Source organism: Aulostomus chinensis, chromosome 5, assembly GCF_037954235.1.
Source record: "Aulostomus chinensis isolate RoL2024-O1b breed Wild chromosome 5, RoL_Achi_v1.0, whole genome shotgun sequence".
NCBI lineage: Eukaryota > Metazoa > Chordata > Actinopteri > Syngnathiformes > Aulostomidae > Aulostomus > Aulostomus chinensis.
The window spans coordinates 7,835,183-7,848,037 of NC_141324.1; the positions used below are offsets into that span (position 1 = coordinate 7,835,183).

The window sequence follows — 12,855 nt, forward strand, 5'->3', positions numbered from 1 at the left end:
CCAGACTCTAAATTGACCGTAGGCGTGGCTGGGAGAGCCAATGGTTGTCTGTCTCTATGTGTTGGCCCTGCCATGGACTGGTGACCTGTCCAGGGTGAACCCTGCCTCTCGCTGAAGGCTTCTGGGATAGGCTCCACCCCCACCCCCCGCGATGAGCATAAACAGTAGAAAATGGAAAGATGGATCCCACAACAGGGACAGTCACACCTTACTTGGGGGAAAAAATAGAATACTATAACTATATTCTTAGATGGACAGAGACGTACTTTTTCCAACATCACATCCGTGTGAGTGAAATACCGATTTTTTATGAAACCGTGAGCAGCATGTTGGATGACATCAGAGAACTGATACCACTGACCCTTGAGGATACATGTGACTCCAGATAAAGCCAGTTATCCCTTAACAATGGGAAAACCATTAAGATTGCTATCTTCTCTTTTTGAGGATGTAGAGCCTCCTGGGTGAAGCTTCATATTGAAAGTGATATCAGTCTTCTCTCTTTCTTGAAGACTTTGTTTGTTTCTAGTCACTCACACTTCATGACGTTGGTCACTCTGCTTGATGCATTGCAGAGCATCCATCACTGTCCGCATCCATCCAGATTGGGTCAGGATCGATACTAATCTTACAAAGGCATCTTGGTATAGCTTCCGCCAGATTTAGCAGAACACGCAGCTTTGCTGTCACCTTTTGACTTGCTATTAATCCACATTACTGGAAATGTGGGCCACATTCCATGAGGTATTAGAGCCATATTGAATCTGATTAGCATCTTCTTCCTCAAGCCACTATTACAATCACTTGGCCTGATGCCTCTCTTTAAGCTTCTTTCTGTGACCAAATGAAGCATGATATTTGGCGTTCCTTTATTGTTTGGTTAATAAAGCTCTGTGGATGTATAATCAGCTGTGTGCTCCAGAGACTTACCGCAGGAATAATGACCTTTAGGGTGTAATGAGCCACTGCTTCTTAAACACAAACCTCACAGAAGCCCACAGAAATCCAGATATATTTCTGTCTTTGGCCACACCATTTCCTCTGTGTGCCCAGTCACACTCACCAACCATTTCAGATATCATCTCCCTGCAAACATGCCTGCACCCACACCTCAGGAAAATATGCATCTCATTAGTTATGCACAGTGCTGACAGAAAATAGTCTTTCTTTGGTGCAAAGTGAGGAATAACTTCGACAGGCTTTCACTGGCACACAGTAGGTGGTTTCTGATTCTTTAAGCTCCTTCTGTCTTTCCTGCTCTTGTGAAGAATAACTTTCCCCCCTAAAATCACAGTAAATGCCCACAGAGTGAGTCAGACAGAAAGGCAGAGAGGGGGAAGATTTCTGTCACGATCTGGGAAAGTGATAGGTCGTCACAAAGAGAGATTGTGTCATATTGTTTCAGTTTCCTCTCTGATTCCCTCTGTGTTGCTGCCAAATGTATGTTATTTTCTGACAGTTATCTGACCTGTGATGAAATCTTTTTGGTATCATTTTCTATCCTGTGAGACATGCTGCGCTAGAGTTCAACTCATCTCTGGACTGTTCTCATTTTAACTTTTTGGGATGGGGGGGGGGGGGGAGAGAGAGCAAAGACAAACAAGACCCACTTTCTGACAAATCAACATAAATAGGACAATTGAGATGCCAAAGGACTCTAGGACTCATCGTCTCCCTGACAACTGTCTCCAAGCAACCATTACTCTTGAAAGCATCTAGCCAACCCTCTCTGTCTCTTTCTCTCTCTCTCTCTCTTTCTTTCTCTCTCTCCTCAACCTCCCCATGTCTTTGCCAGTTTTTCTTCCACTCAAGAGTCCTCCACTTCACTATAGCATCATAACCTCAAAACCACAGCTATCTGGTGTGATTCTGCAAGACTGGGTGGGGGGAAATGTGTTCTAGCTTGCATTTCAGCCGAAGGCACCTCTCTACACCTCTTAAAACTGGGGAGAGATGGAGAACAGCTTTTTCATGATGTCATCATTGCTTATGGGGACTCAAGACAGTGAACTTCATCAAATGAAATGCTTCTGGGTTATCGTTTTAAAGACTGGCTCTTCGGTGACCCTAATCGCTGGAGGCTTATTCGAACTGTAATAATACAAGAAAGATTACACGATGAAAAACAAATGAAAACAAGCAAACCCGCTTCTGTTGTGTAATACTTGCTATTTTTCTAGAATATAAACTAGACGGGTGTGCAACAACATTACAATTGATATGTTTTAATTCTGCCTTCATCCATTTTACAGTTTAAAATACTTTAAACCCTGTATCAAAACAAGTACAGTAGGAATCACTGTAATGACCTGTAAATAATTAACAGTCAGGGACCAGGGCTGGGGATTGTCAAAAGAAAAGGAAAAAAAAAGAAGAAGAAAGAAATCCCATCTGCCAGATGTTTCATGTTCGTTGTTTAAACAGGGTTAAATAGTTTCCACCCCAAAATGACAGCCCAAACCCATTAGAGACATGTAAGTAAGATAATGGTGTTTCCTGTTTGACAAATGAAGATTTTTTTTTTTTACTTAAAAACACTGCACTGACAAATTTGTCATTGTCCTACAGTACATGTTTCATCAAAAGAGTTTGGTCTTATGGGAAATTTATGTCTGGATCAGACAATACAGTTTTTATTTTGCCAGAGTATGTTATAAAAGTCATGTCCAGTCTTTTTATGCTGTCGTCATGATGTCATCTGTGGTGGTCACAAACGTGCTCGGGTAAAGAACTGGTTTGGGAGGCGGGTCAAGGAGTGTCAATCATGATTACTACAGCAGAAGATTGTGTGTCGTGTGTGTGTCATGAAGATGGCAATATGGGCCGGCCGTCCTTCACAAAGACCTTGAGGTGCATGTGAAGACATTTAATGAATATTAGCTTAACTGTCCTCACTAGGTAATGTAATATATGTATCAGTTAACAAGTTAGCTAGCTCCACCGTATGTAAACAGATAGACCCCTGGGTGATAAGAAGGGAGGATTTAATCAACATACAAAGCTACAGTACCTGTTCATATTAAGCGTTTTTTTACAATTTCTACTGAAACCATAACGAGTGCCTGGGACAATGTGCCATCCTATTGGTGGGCGTCAGCATACATGTCATTGACATCTGTCAGGGTGACAGAGTAGACATCCAACCATCCATCCATTTTATACATTTTCTACCCTTTATCCTGTTAAGAGGTTTTTTTGTTGTTGTTGTTGTTTTTTTTTTGGGGGGGGGGGTGGAGCCTATCCGAGCAGCCTTCAGGTGTGAGGCGGGGTTCACCCTGGACAGGTCACCAGTCCATGGCAGGGCCAACACATAGAGACAGACAACCATTGGCTCTCCCAGTCACTCCTACGGTCAATTTAGAGTCTGGATTAACCTGGTCCCTCTTGATGTCTTTGGACTGTGGGAGGAAGCTGGAGAACCAGAGAGAACCCAGCAAGAACAGGGAGAACATGGAGACTCACACAGAAAGACCCTGTGCTCCAACCGAGGCTCCACCCACAACCTTCTTGCTGGGGGGCGACAGTGCTGACCACTGCTCCACCATGCAGCCCTACAGACCAGACAGAAAACGCATAAAACGATGCTTACAATCAGGCTGCATGACGGTTGGTGGCAAAAACATCAGGCCAAAATGTAGCTTAATTTGTGTTGTCTGATCTTGTCTTAATTCAGCCTCAACTTTCCCAAATCCATCAATCAAAGTGTTCTGTTCTACTTTCACCCAGAGACTCAAACCCCCACGTTGCATCACTGAGCGCCACAGGAAATCATTCCTACTGGTGGCTATCAAACTTTGTAACTCCTCCCTCTAAGATAAAAGCAACTCTGTAGGATAAGCTGTATCAGTTAAACAGTGCAATACAAATATCCTGTTCAGTGTGAAAATGTAAATATGTACAAAAGATATCTCCTTATATTCTTGGTTCTCTATTTTTTTCTTATTATATATGTTTTGTTTTTTTTAAAGTGTGAAATGGAGCACTGCAATCCAGCAATTTCCCGCAAGGGATTAATAAAGGATTTCTGATTCTGGTTCACTCTCACACTCAAGAAAAGAAGAAAAAATAGTAAAAAGACGAATAAAGAAGGTAACAGGCACGAGAGCAGGTTTCTCGGGACTGACATGTTGAGGCAGCAGAGGGGCAGGTGGGACGTTTGCCACTGTTGTCGAGCTGACCGCCACGTTGACATGATTGACATGTGAAGTATCATTTCCGAGGGTGTGAGCAACACCAGAGGGGTCGATCAAGGTCTGTGCAACTTCTTGATCGTTCTCACTGATGGCCTTTCATGTCTCCTGACGAGCTCGCTCAGAAGAGACTCAGGAAAGCTTTCAGCAATCGGTTCTTTAGCTTCGAAATTTTCCAGTGGATGCAAAAGCAGCTTAACTCTGGTGGAAGGGAGTGGAATATTTCACACACCATATAGACTGCAGTGAGCTCCAAAAAAGTGCTCTAACTTCATTACTGAAACATGACCGAACTAAAGGGTTTTCAAAGGGCACTGACATCTCCCAAGTCTGTATGATGTCCAACAGATCCCAAAGAGGATCAGTTCCGATGTTTAACTTCCTTTTCCCATTTGAGTTCTATCATCCACAGCATTTCGTGCTGTCCTGCTGATAGACAGAGAGTAAAACCAACACCAGTGACCACATTACAGCCTCAGCAGGGGTAATTGGTTATCCTAGCCAGACAGGACTGGTATTCAGCCTGTGAATTTAATTTGTTTTACATTTTAAAGGCCCAGCATTGTAAACTGACTGATGCAATTATTTGGGTGGAGAATTTCAATCCTATTACTTTCAGACAAACAATTTAGTCATGTCACTTGTTTTATTGTAAAGAGTGGATGTCTAATTCAGCAGGCATCTGCTCCCCGGCCCGATAACACACCTACCTGAATGCATGTAACGCTGACACCGCTTGGTCTCGGTTTACGTTCTCCCCTGACACAATCTATTTTCAACCTAAGATTTGGTTACACTCACCAAGTGGTGTCACTGTGTCTCTTTATTACTTAAATGGATCAAGTGTCCTGAAAGGGCCGTCTCACAACTGTCTGGAAGGCCTATGAGTCATCTGATGACATGTTGCGCAGTCCTTAAGTTACATCTAGAAAGAGACTTATTTTACAAAGTAGTTCTACAAAAGAAAAGGCAAGACACTGGTTCAGGATGTCAAACAAAAATTTATTCTGAGTGGAAAGACGGAAATGTTTGGTGGACTGTGACAAATAAGTGAGCGTTAGTGACGGCACCACTCCGGACAAGACATCCAAGCAATGTTTCAGGAATGTTTTCTTTCGGGTCACCCTGTGAGGCCAGCCCCCACAGTTTTCAGTCTCAACACATGTAATAATAATGATAATAAGAAGAAGAAGAAGAAGAAGAAGAATGATGATGCCAGTGGATAAAAAGAGAAAGATGAAAACATCGAACAGCCACAGGTAGATTAGGTTTTCTCTTGTCTGTTATCCCTGTGCTCCAGGAACATCGTAGTTCTGTGACTCAGCTTCATCTGAAGAGAGGTTCACTCTGGTCAGCTCTGGTAAGGTCTTATTCCTTAAAGTTTGTATTCTGACCACTTTTTCTTTGCTCTTCTTACAGTGAACAGTAAAGGGTTCTTTGAGGTGAATGCGCGTGATGCATTCAGCAAAAATATGGCTTGTATAAAAGTCACAGATGAACTTCGGTGGTCAAACACAAGTCAGTACGCAACAGAGATGCGGTGGAAACTGTAGCTAAAAAAACACATTGAGAGGGAGCATCTTTTCTTTAAATAAAGGGTCTTTAAAATGGTATTGCTAGCCACACTTGCTAGATTGTGCATTAGCTATTGGCCACTGAGGGTCATGACTTCAATCATCTACTTGGCATGCTATAAAACAGGTTCTACAATAGATATACATTAGACTGATATCACTCTACATTATCAGTGTGTGCTACTTGGGTGTGTTTATTTGTGACTTTGCTGCGCCCCTCCCCCCTCCTGTTTTTCCACAGTAAGCTTTTACCTCTAATTTTCTATCTTCAGCTCTCATCAGGTAATGAGTGCTCGCTGATTCACCCAAGCTCCAGCAGCAAATCAAGCTCCCCTGCTTATCGGTTTATTCCGTTTCTCTCAATCTCACAAATTAGTTTCCATCCTTGATAGGTAGAAGATAAATGTTCAAGGCTGCAATCCAGAGTTTATGGTATGTCTATTCATCTTCTCTCCCCATCCCCTCCTCCTCCTCTCCCTCTTCACGTCTCTCCATTTTTACCCAACATTGTTGATTTTCATTCCCACTTAAATTTTACCGCCCATTCGTGCTTCTTTCCCCGCCTTCTCGTTCCTCCATCATTCATCTTCCCCTCCCTGCTGTCCAACATTTTCTGTTTCACACCTCCCCCTCCCACATAGTTTTCAATCTGATGTGTGTACGTGTGTGGGAGTGTGTCTCTTTGCCTCTGTGTATGCATGTGTTTGCGTGTGTGTGTGTGTGTCACAGTGCGCTGAGGTCATGGCAGGATCGGGACTTCTGCCGGAGGATCTTGCTGCCCCGATGGCGGCTCATCTCCCTGTAGCGCCCCCGGTCCCGGTCTCTGGCGTATGAACGTGGTACTAGCCCTGCCAGGAAGCGCTTGGCTCGGCTGGTCAGGCTTTCCCTGCGGCCTGCCCCGGGGTCACCATCCGCCCAACCGGGGCCTACAGAGTCACCCCTTGCAGTCCGTACCGCCGCCTCAAGCAGCTCGTTGGTGCCATGGTCCAGTGAGGCCGAGAGCTCCAGATAATGGCAGTCGAACATTATGGCGCTGGACTGGGCCTCTGGTGGGAAAAAGATCCATTTTAGAATGACGCAGATTCTAAGTAACAGAGTCAGCGCACAACCACCTCTCACATGATCAGATGCAAACAGAATTTGGCAGGTTAAAATGCAACACTGTTAGATCGGGAAACCCTCCACAGATTGATGGCAACCTAGCTGGTGTGTGATGTGTCTCACTCCAAGACAAATCATCTGGATCACCTCACTGCTGGCCGGGAGACTCAATTAGATCCTTAGATGCTCGTTTGTCTCTCCTGACACACAGCGCCACATCTATCAGTACTTCAAAAACTTCAAATCTGAAGGATTTCCATGCTTTGTATTCTATGTTATGCTTGCGCACCAGTGAGAGCTGTGGGCTGGAGGAATTTCATTTTTGGGTTGTTCATCAGTCTCAATCCAATGATATCTCAGGAAAGCCTAAAGGGAATTTTTTTTTACAAATTTGTGAGGGAATCCACTGTGAGTTAAACTGTCAAAGGTCAAGGTCACCATCACATTGGTTATTTCCCCAATTATTGTTCACGCAATATCTCAGAAAAACCTCCAGGGAACGTTCTAAAATATGGCACACATGTCCACTGGGACTTGAGGATGAACTTTTGTTCAGTATTTTGGTGGTGAAACATCAAGGTCACTGTCACCACACATAAATGAGACATCTCAGAATGCTCCGGAGAAAATGTATTCACATTGGAGATGGACATCCTCTGAGGATGGACAGAAAAATTGTGGTGATCTAAGGTCAAGTTCACTGTCACTAAATGTAACCCTGATATCTCAGGAACACTTTGACGGACTTTCTTCAAATGTTGTACAAATATCCACTGTTACTGGATAAATGGAAAAACATTTTGAGAGTCAAGGTCGCTAAGGTAGGCACGAAGGACAGATGCCTGCAACCACAACGCAGCAGGTCTTATTCAGATAGCATTAAGCATAAAAGCACAAACCATTTGCTCAGTGCTTTGGGGTTAAAGGCTCAGCATTCCAACAATTTACTATGACGGGACATCAGGAAGGTCCCAGGTGCTTATGTTAACAAGAACAATGCCAATTCACTCGGAACCAGAATATTTAGAAGTACTTGTATGGTAAATGGTCATTGAAAATTCAGATTTTTACCATAATGGATGAATTACAGATGTTTCCATTATAGATATGGATTTTTTTTTTATATGAAATAAAGAATTTCTTTCCTTTCACAAACCTGTCAAATTCAAAACAGAGCAACAGTGATGGTAGGATGGGGTTAATAATGCCGAGGTGTATAAGCTCAAATCTCTTGTCTGCAGCTCAAATGAGAAAACGGCTTCTCGCTGTAATGTGGCTCTGCTGGATAAGAACAGGTGACTAAACGTGCTGTTGACAAGGCTCAGTATCGCCGCAAAAAAATGCCTGTCTGTCCTTGCTCAAACAAGCCCAGATGATAAGGAAAGCTGACAGAGATCATTCAGCAACAACTGGTTGTCTTTGTTGCTCTGCTCAAATAGCAGCTCCATTTTTCTTCAACTACATCTCTACTTTTATTGGACTGTTGCTTCAGCATTTGCTTATTTTAGTCACCAGTAAACTCTTACATAGCCTTTTCCTTGCCCCAGCTATGTTCAGGAAGCTCTCAAGCTGTGCCGATAACAGTGGGCAGCTGCCACATTATGAACTTTGGATGTTATCAGTTCATAACACGCACACCCAACAAGAAAAAGCTTTTAAGGCTTATTATTGGTATTCAGAATAAAAACTTGGAAAGCTCAAAATCTTAAAATGACTGAGAAGTGTTGGCAGCAGTCAGAGGACACTGCTCCAGACACCCTGTCTCTGGGTTTACAAAAGAGCACCGCCACCCTTTGGATCTTTGCAAATATCCACGCAAGACAACCCCATAAATGCTGATAAAAAATAATCCAAGAAGATAAAAACACTGAGTATAAAAGATTCAATAACTTAACCAGAAAGCCTCCAGAGAGCACATACCTGAGGATACATAGATACACAATATGACCATAGAATCCTCAATCTGTTAACAGATTTGCTTCACCGCCACCAAAAAGGTATTCGAGTTCACCAGATCCATATGATCTTTACTTAATCCATCCATCCATTTTCTGCTGCTTATCCTGTTAAGGGTTGCATTGGCCTTCGGGGGAGAGGTGGGCTTCACCCTGGACAGGTCACCAGTCCATGGCAGGGCCAACACATAGACACAGACAACCATTGGCTCTCCCAGCCACGCCTACAGTCAATTTAGAGTCTGGATTAACCTGGTCCCCTCTTGATGACTTTGGACTGTGGGAGGAAGCCGGAATACTGGCAAACTTCATTCCACCCCTTTACTTAATCCACCTAATTATCACCTCAATAAATTTCATTAAAAAAATGCTCAATTTCCTCTAATCACATTGTCCATTGTTTCTGGATCTGGATTCTTTAAACTATTTCAGAGGGATCAAAGGATATTGATTGGAATCTGTCAGTGAAAGAGTCTGAGATGGTGGGCCTCCTTTAGGCAAAGCTTGGAGTAAGGTGCCCCCCTCCCCTTCTTACATGACTTACAGTTTTTTTCTTGATTTCTATGAAGGATCATTTGTATGTTATTGTCAGCCCAGCTAGCCTAATAATGCAGCCTTACATAATTCACAGTCACCAAATCAATGAAAATGTTTAGACATTTATTCGTTTCTGTCTGGGCAGCAGCACAAACTGTAATTTTTACCCCCTTGATCGTATTTATAACCAAACCCCTTGCACGTGACTGTGGCTGTTCTACATCATGCATGACCTTTGATAACTCATATTCTTTCACCTCCATTCACTCAGCCACCCAGTGTGGGGACCCCCTGAGGTGGCCCTTGTGACATCACCCATCCTCCCACCAATTCCATCACGTCTTTCGTTAGTTTTTGAGATACACTGATGAACAACACACACACACACACACACACACACACACACACACACACACACACACACACACACACACACACACACACACAAGTACTCATCTTTGATTGGTAGTTACAGCCACAGTGTTTCATGTGATATTACTGCAGGATCACAATGAAAGGTGTTAATCTGGTTCTGCCTGGCTGCATTCACAAAGAGTAACCCTGCACAAACCAGCATTACACAGGTATCAGAAAATAAGAACTAGATTTGACCTGCCTATAATAATCCAGCGACGCAGCAGCTGTTAGCAGCCCACAGTTGCATCCCTTAATACAAATCCCAAACCAGATCAGCAGGGCTTATCTAGTACCTACAACGGCTGATTGAATTGAAGTGGGTCTTTATAAATTGCTTCTAACAGTATTACAGAAATTGACTGGGGAAGAAGAGAAACTTGGGACAGAGGAGATGAGGAGAGAAGAAGGGAAAAGGAATCCAAAACAGCATGATTGCTGTGAATGTGGATAGGTGGTGATCAAGCAAACAAACAAACAAACAAGACATAACAAGACAGGACGAGACATAACAAGACAAGACAAGACAGACTTCTGGAAGGAAAATGGAGAGATGGGGAGCAGGCAATAAGTTCTGGAGAGCGATTCAAAAATGAGGAAAAAGGATAGGAGATGAGACAAATAGAAGGGCAGCTTGGAAGAGAAGCATTGCGAAAATGGGGAGAATAAAAAATAAATTACCGTGCAAAGACAGAAAATGTCAATAAAGAAAGAAATGAACAGAAAATCATGAGTCAGATAAAGAAGGAAAAGAAGCTGAAGGAGATGGAATAGAAGACACAGAATAGAGAAAGAATACCAGCTGAGCAAACGGAGCCAAACTGCATATCAATCACAGTCCCGAGGAGCAGGGCCATACCACGGCCATATTGAACAAATGATAAACATGTTCACAGTGTGTGCATCACTGTGTATGCTAAAGATATAGAGACAGAAATGTAGGGGGGAGGTGAGAGATAGCAGAGTGAAAGTGTCAATGTGCACGCCATAAATAGATTTTATGATTTCAGCTCATTCAGCCAGGCCTGGGGTTCTGTCAGCAGGATGTTAGCATGCCACAGCAGCCTGGTGGCTTCCAGTGTCAGCCTGATATATCAGGGAGAATACATGTGCTCTGTCCAGAGAGGACACAAGAACATCCTAGTCAGGCGCCCCGGGAACAGGGATGCATTTCCATATTGCTGACCTCATCTATGCTCATAGGTTGTTGTTGTTTTCCTATGGTGAGAATATGCTGAGTTTTGGCAATAGCAGCTGTCATTATTCATTCCTCAGATCCCCCCTCTTTCCACTCATATAATATACATATATAAATGCCATCACCAAACTTTTCCCTTGACAGAAAAGGTGACATGCTCACTACTCAGGTCACCATTGTAGATGCTGCCACCTCCAACTCGCTCAGCCCTGAAAAGTCTCCAGAGAAGGAAGTAGGTAGATCAACTCTTACAACCTTGACAAGTGAATGTGAAACGTAACTCCTACTGCCGGGTTAAATGGGTCTTTGTTACTACATGGCTAACCTAGTTGTGCTAAACTTGAAAAAAAAAAATCAAACCAGTAGCTACTGAGAAAGTTATTCTAAAAACAACGATTGGAAGAAGCACTAAGAAGGTTTCTGACACAGCGTTTGTCAATGACTTCCCTAAACTGTGTAAAATAATCTCTAAAGATATCAGGGAGGACATCTCACCAGATATTCTCGAAAGAAAGCTTAAAAATGTTACAATAGGCTCGACTTCGCTTTGACTCGTTGTCTGCTGCACTTTTTTGTGCACTCTGTAATTTTATCTGTGTAATGTCTTTAATTGTTTTGAATGTTTTCATTGTGATTTTATTTTCCATCTCATGATATGTATTCTGGTTTTGTTCTTTTTCCTCAATAATATGTTATTAATGTTCTTTTCTCTCTGTTGGAAAGCACTTTGCGCTTCAATCTTTCTATGCAAGGTGCTGTACAAATCGAGCGTTAGCGTTAGTTCTGTCAGGCCATGGTAGTCAAGCGCCATTGGCTTCCCGTCTATCAATCAAACTGACCAATCAGCTGATCTACAGCTGCCCCGCATCAGCTGAGCAAATCCCTTGCTTCTGACTGGCCCCTCTCAACTTAAATGTCACCCGGCCTCAACTCCCGTCCTGCTAGCTCTGGCTATGCTGCTCTGCCCGCTGTCATCGCTGCTATCTGCTGTTATTTGCTATCTGCTGCTGCTATCCGCTGCTGCTGCTGCTACCTGCTGCTATCTGCTGCAGCCTGCTGCTGCTGCTGCTACCTGCTGCTATCTGCTGCAGCCTGCTGCTGCTGCTGCTGCTGCTGCAGCTGCTGCTACCTGCTACTATCTACTGCAGCCTGCTGCTGCTGCTGTGCTGCTATTTGCTGTACAGTTGCTCCTGCTCGCAACTTGCTACCCTCCACCTCCCTTGCTCCACCTTGTCGTGTATACATGGCATAGTTCCTTCCATGTTATGTGCTGCTCTGTTCACGGGGGTATGTTTGCTCTTCCAGTCTTAAACTGGGAGAACCTTCCCTCACGCTGCTGGTCCCCTGTTTCATGGTGCTCATGAAAAATCATCAGGGGACTCCTCTGAACAGAGCCATACCGCCAATTTGTTCAATAATAAACAAATCAAGCTCATTATTATCTCTTGTGTTTCTTGACGTGAATGGACCTGACAGAAATACAGTTTATCATATTATATTAATATTATTACTGAGATTGACCTGAATAAAAGAAACACAGCTGCCACTGATGTAACCCTCTTGGGTTCATCCAGCCAAGCACTCTGGATTAACTCCGTCCCCTCTTGGTGTCTTTGGTCTGTGGGAAGAAGCCAGAGTACCGGACAGAACCCACGCAGGAACAGGGAGAACATGGAGACTCACACAGAAAGACCCCGTGCTGCAGCAGGGACTCGAGCCCAGAACCTTCTTGCTGGGAGGTGACAGCGCTGACCACTGCACCACCGTGCTGCCCCACTGAACAATCATCATGATAAATTTGATAACGATATCATTATGATCCTAGAAGTTAAAGCAGGGAAGTTAATCTTGTGTAGATGCAAATCCATTAGAGATAAATGCAATAT

General features: G+C 43.5%; 1 protein-coding gene across 2 annotated transcripts in view; it reads right to left on the minus strand.

Annotated features, from left to right (window-relative positions):
* Positions 1 to 5,177: 5,177 nt before the first annotated feature.
* Positions 5,178 to 12,855, minus strand: part of rem2 (RAS (RAD and GEM)-like GTP binding 2) — a 41,836-nt gene continuing 34,158 nt past the window's right edge. For both annotated transcript variants that reach the window (XM_086202858.1, XM_086202857.1), the window contains exon 5: positions 5,178 to 6,810. In XM_086202858.1, coding sequence (XP_086058984.1) covers positions 6,488 to 6,810 — 323 coding nt within the window. In that variant the 3' untranslated portion in view covers positions 5,178 to 6,487. The remainder of the gene's footprint in view (positions 6,811 to 12,855) is intronic.